The sequence below is a fragment of the Erinaceus europaeus genome, chromosome 13 (assembly GCF_950295315.1).
Source record: "Erinaceus europaeus chromosome 13, mEriEur2.1, whole genome shotgun sequence".
Lineage (NCBI taxonomy): Eukaryota > Metazoa > Chordata > Mammalia > Eulipotyphla > Erinaceidae > Erinaceus > Erinaceus europaeus.
Genome location: NC_080174.1, coordinates 31,879,957 through 31,898,915, shown reverse-complemented (window position 1 = coordinate 31,898,915; position 18,959 = coordinate 31,879,957). Strand labels below are relative to the sequence as shown.

The window sequence follows — 18,959 nt, the reverse complement described above, 5'->3', positions numbered from 1 at the left end:
TGAAGGTGATGGACACAACACTTTTTTTTTTTTTTAATTGGAGCACTGTTCAGTCTCAGTAATGGTGGTGCAGGGTACTGAACCTGGGGGATCAGAGCCTCAGACGTGAAAGTTGTTTGCATAACCATTATGCTGTCTCCCCTCCCCACAATGTCCTTTCAAATCAGCCAGAGAAGGAGATTTGTAGTCCTAGAGCATCTTTTCATATGCTAGACTTCCATTTTCTACTAAGCAGCTTATCTTTGCTTGTCTAGTATCAAAATCTAGACCAAAACCCAAGTGTCTTCTAAGACAAAAGTATGCAATCACCTTGGAGCAGCTTGCCTCCATGGCTGGGGAGGTTGCTCCTTCACTGTAATCCTTACTCTTGGTAAGTCAAAATGAACTGGGAGTGGTTTGAGGAGCAGGGAGTACAGACAAAGGGCTGAGAGAGTGGGTCACATATTTGTACTCAAGTGGGTTCCCTACCTCCTGGCCCCTGTCCTGCACAGGACACGACTCACTGTCTGCTTCCGAGAACGATCCGGATTCGTCACTGGAGTTGGTTCCATATGATTGCTCACATTTAATTTGGGGCCGGACTTGGTTGTACATCCCATCTGCCATCAGGCCTGGCTCCTGATGTTCTGTGGCAAGGAATCTGGTGCCTTGGGAACAAGGTGAGGAGGAGAACTCACAGAGAGGGAGGCTGCAGGGTGATCCCCCACTCCCATCCTCCGCGTAGGAATAGGAGGAACAAGAGCTGGAAGTCCTGGTTCTGGTCTCCAAGGGGGGCGAGCGTGGGCAGACTTTGATTGGCACCGGGCAGCTAGTGTTGGGCCGCATTCTTCCTGGCAAGTGGTCAGCCAGCAGCCCACTGTGGGAGTAGGCCTGTGAGCTGGGGAGGGACTGGCCAGCCCCCACCCACAAACCCTTTGGCACTGGCTCAGAGAGGTCTTTGTCCAGACTGCTTACCCCAGAATACGAATGCACCGAAGAAGCACCCACTTGCTCACAAGTGCTAGAGGAGAAGATGACACTCCTCCGGTCCAGCTCTCCTTCCTGCTTGCAGAGAGCTTCTAACCCGGGCCCTTTGAGGGGCGACCCCAGGGTGAAGCTGGCCACTGCTTCCTTCTGGCTCAGCTGGGGCTGTCCATAATTCCCTGGGAAGGGGGTGTAGTCAGTTTTAAGGTCACCCTGAGTGATCCCCTTGTCAAAAGGGCAGGCAGAACTCCTGGCAAAGTGCTGCTGAGATGTGCTAGGCAGGCCAGACAACTCCACACTTTTTGTGATGCTGAACAGAGACCTCAGACAGGAGGGAGAGGACACAGCCCTGGTTCTCTCCAGGCAGACTGGCCCAGTGGGGGCTGGGGGAGCAGCAGCAGGGCTGGGCTGTTTGTGGTCCATCTCCACATCCCCAGCTCTGCCCTTGAGGTCCTTAATGTCAGGCTCATCACCTGATAGGCAGAGTGTGATGCTTTCCTCCTCAGTCTCTTCACTGGGAGGTTCACTTTTAATCTGCCCCCGGGCCAGCCCTGGCTGAAAGCTGTTACTTGCACTATTCTCTTCCCCAAATGTGCTTGCAAAACCTGAGGTACTATGTGATGCTGTGTTATAGACATTCTTGGTACATGCAAGCTGATATTTCTTGTATCTGGGGTATTGCATCAAGGCATCCTTTTCTGAACTTTCCTTGCTGTCCGTGGGCATGTCGGACTCATGCAGCAAGACTTCTTCCTTCTCTGCTACTGGGATGGTGGTAGCCTCGAAGCCCATGGGGTCTGGAAGCATCTGGTCCCTGGGGCAAGTTATCTTGGCTGCCTCAGAGTCCATCGTCTCCTCCTCTTCTTCCTCCTCCTCTTCCCCGGCTGAGTTCTCAAGGTCCTCAGGGGGCTGAGGGCACGCAGTATCCTTCCGGCACACGAACAGGCCATCCTCACTGTTTAGGAGCTGGGTCTGTAGGAAGCTGAAACAGGAGTCCTCTAGGTTGTGCATGCGCAGGAACTCGGCACAGCGGATAACCTCACGGATGTTCTCTCTGCTGAGTAACAGCTTGGCGGTGTAGGCAAACTGTAACAGTGGTCCAAAGCCCCTGGCTGTGACCTGCAAAACAAATGGAAATGGCCCACATTACCATCAGCAAAGCTATTATCCTGGATCCCTCCACTGATGTTAGACAAGCAGACCCTGCAAATGCTCCAGAAGAAAGCCTGCAAAAGAACAGTTAATCCTTCTTTGGGCGAGCAGTGATTCTGCTTCCAATAATTAATGCTTGACTCACTTGTCCATGCCACCACAGAGTTGACAGTCACTAGGGTCAAGTGGCTGAACAAGACAACAAGGGGTTCAGTGTTTACACTAATGAAATATCCTGGCAAAAAATGCATGGCAATAATAGGAAGCTTATTAATTCCCCTCCCAATCAGTTCTCTTGAGATTCATTCTGCACAAGGAATGCTGTGATGCTTCTTGCAGCTCCCACCAGCCAAAAAAAAAGTCTTCTATTTTTTCTTGTCAACTGTAGTCCTGGCAATATGGCCTTGTTGAAAACTGAAAGTCTGTGGCATTTCAAAAAAAGTTTTTGTCTCATTTACAAAGTTGAAAGAGACACTGAAAACATTCCCTGTTTTGCTCAGTCATCATGGTTAGACCGGGGGACTTTTCAATTGTCATGTCTTACAATTGTCTTTTCAATTGCTGATCTTACATTGATATAAGAAATTATGACAATCAAAAGTGACATAAGCAATATTCTCAATGAGAAATGAACTCTTGGCCTTTAAAGAATAGGGTTTATAGAGCTCAATAAATCAACTATCAGGTATTGGTGAGGTTATGGAGAAAAAGGGACTGCTGGTGGGAATGCAAAGTTGTGCAGCCCCTTTGGAAGACTGTATGGAATGTCCTTCAACAAATAAAAATGGATTTACCTTATCATCCAGCAATATCACTCTTACACTTTCATCCAAAAGACAAACACTAATTTGAAGGGACATATGTACTTATATGTTCAGAGCTGCATTATTTACAATAGCCAAAGAAGTTATGTGATATCCTCTCTCTCTTTCTCTCCATGGACTACTACTCTGCAATAAAAAATGATATTGTGTTCTTTGGGACAAAAATGAATGAAATTGGAGGTGATTATGCTTAACAAAATAGATGAAAGACAATCACCAGATCATTTCACTCATATGTGAAATCTAGAGAATACACATGAATTTGCAACAAACAAATAAACAAAAAACAAAACAGAAGCAAACAAGTTGTTTAAGACTTTAAGACTTTGTGAGAACTATGGTGGTTATCTTTGGGAGGTGGTGGGATGAGGTCACAGAACTTCAGTTGTAGGTGTGGTATGGAACTATATGTTGTAATTTTACAATCTTATAACCCACAATTACTCACAAATAAAAAATGAAAAAAAATCAGCTGTCATTGACATGGCTGAACATGCACAGGACATGGGCTAGTCCTTCCCTAATTATTAGCAGCAACTTTGCCATGCTGCTCTCTTCCTTGCTGGAGAATCTTCAGAAGATAAGCCTACAGCCAGTGCTGCTCATCTGTTGGTTTGTCAGAAAAGTCATGGCACATTCTTTGCTTCTCTATATAAAAATGCATCAGGACTTTTCAGATAACCCAATATTATATTTTACACAGATTTAAATAGTGCTATTGGTGCATAGTTTGTGCACAAAAGCACATACACATGAATAATAACTCTATCAAAATTTGTTGCTTCAGGCTAAGCTTTTTTTTTTCAGGTGGGAATAAATTATACTTGCTAGTGTTTAGCTTAAGTTTCCTTATCCTAATGCATACGCTAGGTTCTCCTCTATTATTATTATGATTAAAGATACAGAGAGGCAGTGAAAGAGATTATAGCACTGAAGCTTCCTTCAGTTTGGTGGGGGTTGGGCTTGAACCTGGGACATGCAAATGGCAAAGCAGCACACTATCCACGTGAGTTATTTTACCAGTCTGCATCCTCTATGTTCTTGAAAGCACTACTGACACTATAGGAAGGGGCAAGAGGTCTACAGATCACATTTTCTCATCAAATGGAAGCAACAGTCACAGGGTTCTCAATGGAAGTTGTAGCAGCAGAACTTAAAGAATAGCTGCTAGGGGACTAAGTGCTGAGCAAGACTGACTGGCAAGCTTTGTAGCTGAGTTCCATGTGTATTGAACTCACTATTCACACAGAATTCTTGTGAGGATTTAAATCTGGAGTCCACAGTGGAAGATTCACTGTGGACTCTAAATGCCCCAGGAGCCCTCTCCAAGCTTGTCAGACAGAAGGAAAGCCACTACCCTTTCAGTTCCATAGCCAGAGTGTAGAAATGTCTCAGATTCTCCAGGGCATCCCTGCTTTTATATTGTTGCATTATTTCCAGTAAGGTTTTTTTTTTTTTTTTTTGGCAATAAAACACTGGGGCTCAGTGCCTACATAACTTCACCATTCCTGGTGGTCATTTCCCCCTTTTAAACAGAAGGTGAGCGACCAATAAAGACAGACAGAGAGGGGAGAGGGATGGAAAGACACAACACTGTTCCACCACTTGTGACACTTCCCTCCCTGTAGAAGCACCAGTGTGGTGACCCACAGTTTGAACCCAGGTATTTGCATATGGTAAATCTATGAGCTCTACTTGGTGAATCACCCACTGACCCTGGGACTTCAGGTATATAAATGAAAGGATTTATTTGTGTGTGTGTGTGTGTGTGTGTGTGTGTGTGTGTGAGAGAGAGAGAGACAGACAGAGGCAGAGACAGATACACACACACACACACACACACACACACACACACACACACACACAGAGAAACAGACCACTGTCATTTATGATATTCTTTTTTTTTTTTTTTCTTTTTTCCCTTTCTTCTTCTTAGGCAGTGTCAGTGGGGTTCTACCAGTGAATTGCTGCTCCAGCCCTAGCCCTGAAAGACATAGTGATTGGCAATACTTCTGAAGCACTTTAAATAAAAGCCTAAAATAAAAACAAATTCTGCAGGGGCCAGGCAATGGCACACCTGGTTAAGTGCATGCACTACAGTGTGAAAGGATCCAGGTTCAAGCCATTGGTTCCCACCTGTAGGGGGAAAGCTTTACGAGTGGTGAAGTAGAGCTGTAAATATCTCTCTCTCTCTCTCTTTATGACTCCCTCCCTCATTTTCTCTCTGAACCTGTCCAGTAATAAGTAAATAAAATAATAAAAAAAATTCTGCTGGATGGCTCCCTGTTTTAACCCAGATATTGGGTTAAAAGCATTTCTCCCTGAAACCCCACCACCCCAAAGCCACTAGGGAAAGATAGAAACAAGCTGGGGGGATATAGATTGGCCCATCAATGCCCATGTCCAGCAGAGAAGCAATTACAGAAGGTAGACCTCCTGCTTCTGCACCCCATAAAGAATTTTGGTCCATACCCTCAGAGGGATAAAAAGTACGGAACCTTTAATGGAGGGGATGAGAACTCTGGTGGTGGGAATTATATGGAACTATACCCCTCTTAGCCCACAATATTGTTAATCATTATTAAATTACTAGTAAAAAAGAAATAAAAATAGTCCTCCTTTCTCCTTTATAAAACCCCACAACTGTTAGACTCACATTATGAAAGAATCACAAATGAAAGCAAAGCTGTGAAATGAACTGCCACTCAAGGCCAAGGTCAGTGGTAATTTCAAGAGCCCAGTACTATTTCTTTGCCCACATGAGTTCAAATCCTGCTTGGTCACATTCAGTTATGCCTGCTTTTTGTTCAGCTTCTGCATGCAATGCTTTGTCTAGTGAGTCAGTTACCACTCACCAAGTACCTCCTAGTGCCCAGTACTTTGATAGCTCACCCCCACAATGCCCACCAAGGCAGGAAAGATTGCCTTTATTTTGTAGATAAGAAAGCAGAGATGTGAAGGAATCTATCCCAGGTCAGAAATTCAGAAATGGGAGTACTGGGATCCTAACCCAAATGCCTGGGGGAATGCATGAGTTTAAGACTCAAGCCCTGTGTTCCAGGGACTTCTAGGGTGGCTTTGCAGATGAGGCAAATACAATGGGCAGTGAATTATTAAACAGCAGTGTCAATCAGTAGTGGAAGGACTGTCACAAGATTATACCATTAACTGTCAATTAAGAAATCTTGTCCAGGGAGTCGGGTGGTAGCGCAGCAGGTTAAGTGCATGTGGCGCAAAGTGTAAGGACCGACCTAAGGATCCCGGTTTGAGCCTCCAGCTCCCCACCTGCAGGAGAGTCCCTTCACAGGTGGTGAAGCAGGTCTGCAGGTGTCTATCTTTCTCTCGCATTCTCTCTTCCCCTCCTCGCTCCATTTTTCTCTGTCCTATCCAACGACGATGACATCAGTAACAACAATAACAACAACAACAATAAAAAAAGGGCAACAAAAGGGAAAATAAATAAATGAATAAAAAAAAAGAAATCTTGTCCAGCATTTGGATGTAGTGTAGTAATAAGGTTATATATAACTTGGAAAAGAAGATGAGACCTCAGAAAAAAGGGCAACTGTATACAAATATAGACAGATAGTTGTAGAAATAATAGTTAACCCATATCTGCAACCTTAGGAAAATTGCTGTAGCTTACAACAGAGGGATTAGTGATGAGAATGGTGTGGAATTATACCCCAATGACTTATAATTTTGTAAATAAATATTAAATCACTACTAAAAAAAAAGAAAAAATTGGAGGCGGGGCTACAGAGTAGCAGCAGCTGCATTTCTCTCCTCTCAGTCAACGAGGACTATAAAAGGAGATGACCTGGGACTGCAACAAGGCAGGACTAGGACTACTTTGGGAACCCACCAAATCACCAGAGCATCCAGAGACCACAGCTCTGTCCAGAATTCCAGCTCTATCCAGTTTAGAAACTTCTCTAAAGAACAAGGAATAGCAAAGATCACCTGAGACTGCAACAAGACATGACTAGGACTACTTTGGGAACACACCAAGTCACCAGTGAGTGAAAGCACATGTAGCTTGTGGACAGAGCAGAGCCTAAGGAGGAATTCCTGGGGCTAACGCCCATAACTGCCCCCGAGCGGCTGGTAACAGTCTGGTAGTTTGCCAGTTGAGGAGCCACCTCCAGTCTGTTTTACCAACAAAAAGACTGCTGAAGGGAGGAGAGGACTCCCCTAAGACTCACCAAATACAGTTGTGAGTCTCCACTGCTACTGCCCTCAGAGGCTGAAGCAGCAGGGGGGAGGCCCTGTGCTGACAAGCGTGGGGGGCAGAAAACTGACCAGGAAACTCAGGAGAAGATCCACACCCCGGTGGACTAATAATGGAGCTGTATAGTGGGAGCCCTTCTACACTGTTCTCCTGATGATAACATGGTAAATATTTGCCTCAGAACCTACAGACTATAAACAGGACTTGTTTAGAAACTCACAGGGCCCAGCAGTGCTGTCCGGCTTGGCTCTGGCTGCCAGTGGAGAGGCTGAATTGAGCCCAGAACTTTGGATTCTTGGGGTGTGGGACTTTCTTTGCATAATCACTGTGCTATCTCTCCCCCACCTTGCTTTATCTCTTGGTCAGAAGTAAGTGATTAAGCTAAAAAGCCTACTTATAGATACCCCCCCCCACCATAGCCTACAGGAAAGAAAAAGAACAAAAGAGGTTTTAACAGCTACTGTGTTTCAACTCAGGGATTGAGATAACATTGAAACAACTGTTACTTTCCACAACTGTGAAATTTTAATTTTTAAAATTATAGTTATTATTGTTGTTGTTACTGATGTCATTGTTGTTGGACAGGACAGAGAGAAATGGAGAGGGGGAAGACATAGATGGGGAGAGAAAGATATAGACACCTGAAGACCTGCTTCACCACCTGTGAATTGACTCCCTGGCAAGTGGGGAGCTGGGGGCTCAAACTGGAATCCTTATGCTGGTCCTTGCAACTGTGAACTCTTTAAGTACCTTACCTTACCTATTTAAGACACAAGTCAATCCAGACAAGAGTGATCAGTGGGATATACTGAGAGAAGGACCTCATAACACACTATAATAATGGTTAAACCAAGGAGAAACATTGGAGAAATGAACCAGGACAAAAGTCCAGCTAAAAGTCCCCAAAGGTAGAAACACAGAAGAATGAGATCAACATCCAAACACTAGCTAAGGAATTAATCACAGGAGTGAGGAGTTTGAAAGAATTGTCATCAGAAATGCAGAAACAACAAATGAGTCTCTGAAAGAAAGCACTAACTATCTCAAGTTAATTAGAGAGCTGAAAGCTGAAATAGCTGAGCTAAGAACACAGTTAGTTGAACAAGCTAATACAGTATCAACAGAGCAACAAAATATCTGAGCTACAGAAAACAACAGAGGGGAGACAGAATAAAATAAATGAGGAAGAAAACAGAATTAGCAGGGCTGAAGGTGAATTAGAGAAAACTAAGAAAGAAGTAAGAGATCTCAGAAAGAGATTAAGAGATATTAAAAACAACAATAGATACATATGGGATGAATTCAAAAGAGATAATATACACATTATAAGCCTACCAGAGAAAGAAAGAGTGGGAGGGGAAGAAAGCATTCTACAGGACAAAACAGCTGATAACTTCCCTACTCTAGGCAACATCAAAGACATAAAGCATCAAGAATCCAGAGGGTCCCAAACAGAATTAACCCAGACTTAGTAAAGACAACAAGACACATAATATTTAGAATGGAAAGGAATAAGGATAAAGAAAGGATCCTGAAGGCTGCAAGAGAAAAACAAAGAGTCACCTACAGAGGAAAACTCATAAGATTAGCAGCAGATTTCTCCACACAAACACTATAGGCCAGAAGAGAATGGCATCTCTAGATATCTATTGAGTGCTCAATGAGAAAGGCTTTCAACCAAGACTACTGTATCCTGCTAGACTGTCATTCAGACTAGATGGAGGCATAAAAACCTTTTCAGATAAGCAGCAGTTGGAAGAATCAACTATCACCAAGCCTGCCCTAAAAGAAGTTCTGAAAGGTCTCCTATAAACAGCCAGATCACCATAAACATGCCATATATCAGAACACTCTAAAAACCTACAAGAATGGTGTTAAAGTATCTTCAATCTTTGATTCAATCAATGATTATCAACATCTATGCACCAAAGGAGAGGTCATCTAAATACATCAAACATCTGCAGAAAAAGCTACAGCAATATATTAACAGCAACACAGTACTAGTAGAGGACTTCAACACCCCACTCTCTCAACTTGACAGATCATCTGGCAGAAAATCAATAAATAAATGGGGGAGCTAAATGAAGAGATAGATAAACTAGAACTATTGGACATTTTCAGAGAAAAAAAATGGTGATTTCACCATTTTCAGCCCATCTTGGATGGAGTTTAAAGAAATCATGTTAAGTGAAATAAGTCAGAAACAGAAGGATGGATATGGGATGATCCCATTCACAGGCAGAAGTTGAAAAACAAGATCAGAAGAGAAAACACTAAGAAGAACTTGGACTGGAGTTGGTGTATTGCACCAAAGTAAGACTCTGCAGTGGGTGGGGAGAGTTCAGGTCCTGGAACAGGTTGGCAGAGGACCCAGTGGGGGTTGTATTTTTGTGGAAAAATGAGAAATGCTATGAATGTACAAACTATTGTATTTACTGTCAACTTTAAAACATTTACCCTCCAATAAAGATAAAAAAACATTTACAGTTCAGAAGAAGGCACTGTTGAGACATTTGTGGGTATCCTTTGAACATTCCTAAGCAGGCCACCTTGAATGCAGCAAGCCTTGAGTGCAGGTTCTTGTTCCCTTTGTGTCAAGGGCTGCTTTGCTATCATAGGCAATTTCTCAATTGCCACAGATGTTCTTCCCTGCATCCCATCACTGGCACACTGAATACCACTTGTAACGGCTCTGAATACAGAGTAGAAATTAAGTACCCATCACATTTGCAGGCAAGCGTTGAAATAAATAGAGGTCTTCTAACTATTGGTTTAGTCACCATCCTGAGTAGTTTGCATTATCTTTCCATTGTTTTTGTTATCATCAGGGCTTCCTTACTTTGAATGCCTTTTTTTTGTTGCCCTTGTTTTTATTTTATTTTTTTATTACTGCTGTAGTTATTGATGTCATTGTTAGATAGGACAGAGAAAAATGGAGAGAGGAGGGGAGACAGAGAGGGGGAGACAAAGACACCTGCAGACCTGCTTCATCATCTGTGAAGCGACTCCCCTGCAGGTAGAGATTGGTATACTTTAATGATGGCTCTTTTGGTCACTATCAGGCCACCCCATCATCTGGGTCTCTAGTCAAGGAATCCTGGAATTCCCACACAGACATGATGGGCCTAGACCTCTAACAGATCCCTGTCTCCACTGTCACTGTTCATCTCCATCAGGAACAACAAAGTGGACCCCTTTGTGGGCCCCTACAGGACCTTGCCTTCAATGTGGATCAACAATGGTAGGGACAGACCCATTCTATGAAGGGAGGTTGGGTCAACATATTCTGCCACTCGAGGAAGACATGTCTTGCAAAGAGTTCAGCCTAGAATGTTCCTAGCCATGAGCACAGAATTTGAGCTCAGTATACAGGGATGCAGAGGTTACATAGGCTCCTGTGCTGAATATGGACCTCAGATCAAATAGATGGGGCTTACAGTTAATAATACTTATATACTTTTCTCATATCTGGGAGCTACTCTCTTCCCTGATCCATCTTTCAGGTCCTATTTCCAACTCTGACATCATCTCCCCCAGACAAGACCTTTAGCCCACCTGCATGTTAGCTGTCGGGCTCAGGCAAAAATAATAAAGTCATGGGTTCCTTGGAATATACCTAAAATAGACCTACTAGCTTTATCCAAAATGGAGACCCCAAATCTCATCTGCTCTGTTCTTGCCTTTAGGATCCTAATTATTAAACGAATTGTTTTGCTTTATATCTTAATGCTTTTTCAGCCACCAAATTGCAGATGCTACTGTAGTGCCAACCTGTCTAACCTGACTTTCCCAGGCAGATGACCTCACCAATGTGTCCTGGAACGCCACCTCTCCAGAGCCCCACCCCACTAAGTAAAGATAGAAACAGGCTGGGCGTATGGCTCTACCTGTCGAAGCCCATGTCCAGCAGAGAAGCGATTACAGAAGTCAGACCTTTCACCTTCTGTACCCCATAATGATCCTGGGTCCATTCTTGCAGAGGGATAAAGAATAGGAAAGCTTCCAAAGGAGGGGGTGGGATACAGAACTCTGGTGATAGAAATTGTACCCTCTTATACTATGGTCTTGTTGATCATTATTCAATTAAAAAAAAAAAGGAAAATCAACCTCATTCCGTGGTGTACCTGCTTAAGTGCACACATTACAGTGTGCAAGGACCCAAGTTCAAGCCCCTGGTCCCCCCCTGCAGGGCGAAAGCCTCACAATGTGTCTTTCTGTCTCCCCTTCTCTATCTCCCCTTACCTTCTCAATAAATAAATAGATTAAAAAGAAAAGAAATCTGCCCCACTGTGCATCCTTGGGTATTGATGCACTCATTACCTCTATGCTGCTGATGAAAACAGACAAACTGATGAAAGTTCGACTGACAGAGGGCACACTTGGGTGCCATCTACAGAGCCCATTCTTTCAGGAGAACCCCACTTACTGCTGTGCATTGCTAGTGATAGGGCAGCTCTCAGTGTGTCACTTTTTTGACTGTCAGTAGCATCAGGCAACCAGTCCTCTGACCAATGTTGAAAAGAAGACTTGGTAATTTTGAGAGACCTGTAACATTATTCTGTACTTGAACTACGTGATTAAGGTCTCCATAGTTGGAGCACTGAGTCCAGCTGCAAAGGGCAGATTAGAAAGCTTGAGGGTGCTCACTAGGAGAGGGGTGATATGCTTCTCAAGGACCCTTAATTGAATCCTTAGAAAACATGAAAGCTGCAGGTGGGGAGCTGGGGGCTCGAACCGGGACCCTTACGCAGGTCCTTGCGCTTTGCGCCATGTGCACTTAACCCGCTGCAATACCGCCCAACCCCCAAAAGTAAATTTCTTTACTGGTTGGCCTATTCTACCTATAGAGGGCACTGTGGGCTGATTAGAAGATGGGAGAAAAGGAGAATCTGTGATTCCCTCTGTTTTTATTTTATTTCCTACCCAGCAGAAATTTGCACCTATGTGATTCCACTACCCCTGGAAAACTTTTTCTTCTCCCTTTCAGTCTCAGAGAGGGAAAATGAAGGGAGGGAAGGAGAGGAGAAGATGAAGTAGCACAGCAGTGCTTTACCATTCATGAAACTTTAAGTGGTACTGTGCAGTGTTTCCATGTGGTTTCTGGGGAGATGAACCTATGGTCCTTTTATATGCTCTATAAAAGCTCCTCCTATTTCTTAGGAGGAGGAGGTGAGCTCCTCCTATTTCTTGTTCCTTTTCTCTCTTTCAAAGGTATATGTTCTGGAAAATTCTTGACACTTGACTGCCTGGTAGAGTATCTGAAGGACTTGTCTTGTCTATAGATGCAGCTTCCAATGCTTCAACCCCTTCTCCATGCTCAGAGGTCCCATTCATGCCTTCCAGTTCTAAGAGTGTCTTCCTGTAGTCATTAATTACTTGGCTAACTCTCCTTCCCCTTTCTAGCCTTCTAGTTTCCCAACACCCGTGTAATCAATTTCCTATTTTATAGGCCCCCTGGGTGAAATACCTTGCATGGTTTCTGTTTCTTTGACTCAATCTTCATCTACTTTATGGACAAGGAAACCAAAAAAAGGTAAATCCCAGAAATTTCAGAATGGTGGTGGGATTTCCCCAAAGTCACAGAGCTGGTTAGTCAGGCTTAAATCATGTTTTCAGATAGCAGTGTTCACTTCCCATGCTTCTTTTAGAACTGTTGCTAGTTTTCTCTGAAGTAAATGGCAGAAAAATGCTATTTTATATGGACATGCATTATTGTGAATCTTATGCTGTCTCTTTCTACTCTCTCTCTCTCCACACACATACATGCAATCTATAATCAGTTTGCTTATTTATTTATTTATTTATTTATTTATTTATTTATTTTGCAGCATTAAGGTAATTGTACCACTTCTGAGCTGGTTTATTGCTAGTTTTTTCATTCTTTGTTTTTCAAGGCATTCTTTTCTTGAATCAATATTTGGTTTCTTGACCCATCTAGTTAGGCTGATCCCATCACCAACTACTTGATGCTTAATCAGAAAACGACCTGGGTTATCAATGGGACTCAGTATCTGCATGATTACTCCACTGCTTCTGGCAACCTTTATTTAGCATATTTATCCATATTTAGCTCAGAAACCCGTGTAACCTCCGAGTCCCTGTCAGTCTGAGCTTGCAGTCCATGGTCACAGCTGGGAACATTCCAGGCTGCACTCATTTCTGGACCAGTGTTCCTTGAGTAGCAAAGTAGGATGACTGAGTCTCCCTTCTGAGAGTGATGCAGTCCCTACTATTGCTACTTTATAGTGAGGGCATGGTACTGGAGAGGTCCCAAAGAGGCCTTTGATGACATTCCTGATGGAAGTGACCAGTGACGGTGGAGGGAGGGATATATTAGAGGTCTAGACTCATTATGTCTATGTGGGAATCCTTGGATTCCCTGACTAGAGACCCACATGATGGGATGGTCTGATCTGGATTTTTTTTATTAGTGATTTAATGATGATTGATAAGGCTGTGGGATAAGAGGGGTACAATTCCATACAGTTCCAATCACCAGCATATTCCCTCCCCCCTTTGGAAATTTCCCAATTCTTTATCCCTTTGGGAGTATGGACCAAAATTTTTATGGGGAACAGAAGTATATCTCTGTGGAGGTGGGATTCCAGGACACAATGGTGAGGTTGTCTGCCCAGGAAAGTCAGGTTGTTGTTATGATAGCATCTCCAACTTAGAAGTCTTCTTTTCAACCAGGTGGTTGAATGTGCCACTTTTAGCCATATCAGAGAGAGGTGACTAACATTTCACAGGTTAGTGATAGGTAAAAGCTACATGTGATACAAATGTAAGGTGTTATGTTCATATTTACTCTAAAAAGCATGCAATGACAATAGAAAATCTCCCTTCTGAAAGATTATATAATAAAGTTCTTGGAATATTTTTTAAAAATACAATTTCAGTATAAGTATAGACCTTAAAATAGCTTCAAAATAGTAGTAACTATTAACATTTTCAGTGTAAAAATGAAAGTGAGAAGCATCCCACTCACTGGGAATGAGTAGTAAAACTCACATTAAGGTTTACAGTTTCACTTAGAAAAACCACCTCCAACAGAAAATTAGTCTTAAAAATAAGGTTGAAAAAAAACACCTACTTTTCATTTTAAAAGACTTTTTCCCCACTTAAGAAACCAATGATCTTATGAGGCCAGAATTAAAAAAAAAGATCTAGTTTATTCATTTCATGAGCTAGAGAGAATTTCACATGAGAGAAAGAAGCCAGAGCCCTTACTACAGCACATCCATTGCTAGGCTTTGAATGTGGAGCCTCACACTTGAAACACAGTCCTGTGTTCATGTAGTTTTCCCCAGTCACTAGACAAGACTCTTGAGTCAAGATTTTTAAAAAATATTTATTTATTTCCTTTTGTTGCTCTTGTTGTTTAATTGTTGTAGTTATTATTGTTGTCATTGTTGGATAGGATAGAGAGAAATAGAGAGAGGAGGGGAAGACACCTGCAGACCTGCTTCACCGATTATGAAGCGACACCCCAGCAGGTAGGGAGCCATGGGCTTGAACAAGATTTGTTTTTATCTCCTCATCTTCCCAATCATTTCCAACCTATTATCAACTACTTGATCATCAATCAAAACATGATACTTGTTCCTTTAATGCAGTGAGCAATGGGAAATGAATTTATTATATGTGCCATACCACTAAGCTGCCTCTCCAGCCCAACTTCTTTTTTCTTAAATTTTTTCCATTTTTTATTAGTGATTTAATATTGAACTACAGAATTATGAGATAACAGGGGTACAATTTCATATCATGGCACAGCTATATACAAATAATGTCAAAGGACACAAATTATGGTGTCGTTGTGTATGATACAGCAAATCCTAACAAAGGGATTTTTCAAAGCTAACCCAATTACCAAATAATCTGATTATAGCAATAACTATCTATTGTTTTCTTTAAAAAAATTATTTATTCCCTTTTGTTGCCCTTGTTGTTTTATTGTTGTTGTAGTTATTGTTGTTATTGATGTCGTCATTGTTGTTGGATAGGACAGAGAGAAATGAAGAGAGGAGGGGAAGACAGAGAGGGAGAGAGAAAGATAGACACTTGCAGACATGCTTCACCATTTGTGAAGCGACTCTCCTGCAGGCGGGGAGCCGGGGGCCTGAAATGGGTTCCTTATACCGGTCCTTGTGCTTTGCACCACCTGCGCTTAACCCGCTGCGCTACAAATTTAATGCTATCCCCATCAAGATCCCAACTACATTTTTTTTAGGAGAATAGAACAAATGCTACAAATGTTTATCTGTTACCAGAAAAGACCTAGAGTTGCCAAAACAATCTTGAGAAGAAAGAACATCACACCCCTAGATCTCAAATTGTAGTATAGGGCCATTGTAATCAAAACTGCTTGGTACTGGAACATGAATAGACACACTGACCAGTGGAATAGAATCGAGAGCCCAGAAGTAAGCCCCCACACCTCTGGACATCTAATCTTTCACAAAGGTGCCCAGACTATTAAATGGGGAAAGCAGAGTCTCTTCAACAAATGGTGTTGGAAAAAAATGTGTTGAGAAATGCAGAAGAATGAAACTGAACCAGTATATTTCACCAAATACAAAAGTAAACTCCAAGTGGATCAAAGACTTGAATGTTAGACCAGAAACTATCAGATACTTAGAGGAAATATTGGCAAAACTCGTTTCCACATAAATTTTAAAGACTTCTTCAATGAAATGAATCCAATTACAAAGAAGACTAAGACAAGCATAAACCTATGGGACTACATAAAATTAAAAAGGTTCTGCACAGCTAAAGAAACCACTACCCAAACCAAGAGACCCCTCACAGAATGGGAGAAGATCTTTACATGCCATACATCAGACAAGAGTTTAATAACCAAAATAGGTAAAGAGCTTGCCAAACTCAACAACAAGTAAACAAATAATAACCCCATCCAAAAATGGGGAGAGGACATGGAGAGAATATTCACCACAGAAGAGATCCAAAAGGCTGAGAAACACATGCAAAAATGCTCCAAGTCTTTGATTGTCAGAGAAATGCAAATAAAGACAACAATAAGATACCACTTCACTCCTGTGAGAATGTCATATATCAGCAAAGGTAGCAGCAGCAAATGCTGGAGAGGTTGTGAGGTCAAAAGAACCTTCCTGCACTGCTGGTGGGAATGTCAATTGGTCCAACCTCTGTGGAGAACAGTCTGGAGAACTATCAGAAGGCTAGAAATGGCCTATGCTATGATCTTCCATTTCCTCTCCTGGATATTTATATCCTAAGGAACCCATCACATCCATCCAAAAAGATCTGTGTACACATATGTTCTTGGCAGCACAATTTGTAATAGCCAAAACCTGGAAGCAACCCAGGTGTCCAACAACAGATGAGTGGCTGAGTAAGTTGTGGTATATATACACAACGGAATACTACTCAACTATAAAAAATGGTGATTTCACCATTTTCATGCGATCTTGGATGGAGCCTGTAAAAATCATGTGAAGTGAAATAAGTCAGAAATAGAAGAATGAATATGGGATGATCTCACTCTCCAGCAGAAGTTGAAAAACAAGATCAGAAGAGAAAACACAAGTAGAACCTGAATTGGAATTGATGTATTGCACCAAAGTAAAAGACTCTGGGATGGGTGGTGGTGGTGGTGGGGAGAATATAGGTCCAAGAAGGATGACAGAAGACCTAGTGGGGGTTGTATTGTTATATGGAAAACTGGGAAATGTTATGCATGTACAAACTATTGTATTTACTGTCGAATGTAAGACATTAATTCTGCATTAAGGAAATAAAAAAAAACAACACAAGTAGAACCTGAACTGGAGTTGTACTGCACCCAGGAAAAGATTCTGGGTTGGGTGGGGTCGGGGGAGAATACATGTCCAAAAAGGATGACAGAGGACTTAGTGGAGCTTGTATTGTTATATGGAAAACTGGGAAATGTTATGCATGTACAAACTATTATATTTATTGTTGAATGCAAATCATTAATTCCCCAATAAAGAAATTTAAAAAAAAGAATGAAGTGTAGATCTGCCTTAGGGGCATGGTTTATACAATAGCAGTGACAGTATTTCTATGGTTTTCAGTTTCCTTTATCTTAGTCCTTACCTAATCAACATATAACAGAAGCTGAGACACAGTGGCTGGCTTACCCAAGGCAATACACTAAGTCAGGGCAGATTCATATATGGAAACTAGACTTTCTGCCAAAGCAATGGTACAATTCTGATTTCTCTTCCCTTCTGTTTCCAGATGGGCTCTGCCAATGTGGAAGAATGAACGCTGATGCCATACAGGCACCATCTGTGCTCTGCAAGGATTTAAACAGTGGCCATCAATATAAATCCTCCCCACAAGTAAATTGGACAAAAGCTGCCCTGGAAACATAAGGCTAGAAGAAAGAAGCTCCCACTGTAAGACAACTGGTCACAATGCCCACACTCCTGCACTGAAGTATGGAGTCAGGCTGCCATTCAGCCCTTGCTATTTATCTTCTTCTGAATTATGATTTTTCCCTTACGTTATTCCTGCCATCCAAGGAGGGAATAGGAATTTCCTCCAATCAGCATGGCCAATGGCTGTTCTTGCCTGGATCTGCTGAGCTCTTGCCCTGAAGTCTCCCACAGCCTTTCCTATGACACAATATCTCCAGGCTTGAAGATGACACCAGGGAACTGGGAGCAAGCCTTTGCTGAGAAGTCTGAAGGCAAGGTTCTATGTTGAATAGTGGTGTTAGTTCTGGCCGCATTGATGCTGAAGCAGGTGTGGCTCAGATTTACAATAATGACTAGTGGGCTGTGTCTAACTTCTGTAGGGCTGAAACATACTTTCCTTGCTTCCCTGGAAGATGAAGTGAACAGGAAATAAGTCACAGGTGCACTCAGAATGTACCTTGGAGGCTTTTCAGGGCCATCTATTTTGAATGTGACTTGGAACTGTTAAGAAAGCACTCTTACTTACAGTTCCTAACTAGGAAAACATCTTTTCTCCTGTCAGTAAAGAGATCCACACAAACTGAAAGTGAACTTTTGGTTTCTGATGAACACAAATCTCAAGAGTTGCAGGTGCTCTTACTTTGGGTGGATCAAACTATTTCGCATACCTTTCAGGATTTTAGCTTGTCCCCTAAAGACCTGAGGGGATGTCAGAATTTTGACACTGAGGTTGGAAATAATAAACCCAACAGTAATGAAAAAATAATCTCTCCAGGTCCCTTGTGCTATAATAGCAGGAAATCTTTGCTTCTTGGGAGGGAGGATCTAAAGGGCTTACCCAGAGCATGTCACCGCAGCTTTTCAGAGCTGTGTGCCTTTGAAAACCTCAATAAAGCTAGCAGGTGTATGATGGCATTATTATTTATTTCTCTAACAAGTGTAGGAGGCCAGGGCTTAGGAATCTCCAAGTAGAGTCACCACTGTGGTAGAACACTAAGATTTAAGGCAAAAGGGAAAATGAAGATAGCGTTAATACTCCACTTCTCTGCTCAGGACTTTTCTCTCCCCTTCCCCCTGTATCCCTCCCCACAGTCTCTGTGGATCTTCAATACAGGGAGGCTGGGCAATCTCTGGGAGGAATGTTTTGGACAATGTTTCAAACAACTTTAGGCAGCAGACTTCATTCTGTTGTCCCTGCCCTTTCTGATTTTCCCCCAACTGACAACCTTTTTGGTTTCATCCCCAGTCAGCTTCTGGACCGCCAGTTCTTTCCCTGCCACCTGGTAGTTGCTCAAGCTGTGCTCACTGCCTGGATGCATTTATCACTTTGCTTCACCACTTCCAACTGTACCTGTAACAGCTATG

The 18,959-nt window shown here is 42.4% G+C and overlaps 1 protein-coding gene across 5 annotated transcripts in view; it reads right to left on the bottom strand.

Annotated features, from left to right (window-relative positions):
* Window positions 1-18,959, bottom strand: part of BACH2 (BTB domain and CNC homolog 2) — a 524,461-nt gene that overhangs the window by 38,222 nt on the left and 467,280 nt on the right. For all 5 annotated transcript variants that reach the window (XM_007530629.2, XM_060205487.1, XM_060205488.1 and 2 more), the window contains one exon: window positions 469-2,082. In XM_007530629.2, the coding sequence (XP_007530691.1) occupies window positions 469-2,082 (1,614 nt within the window). The remainder of the gene's footprint in view (window positions 1-468; window positions 2,083-18,959) is intronic.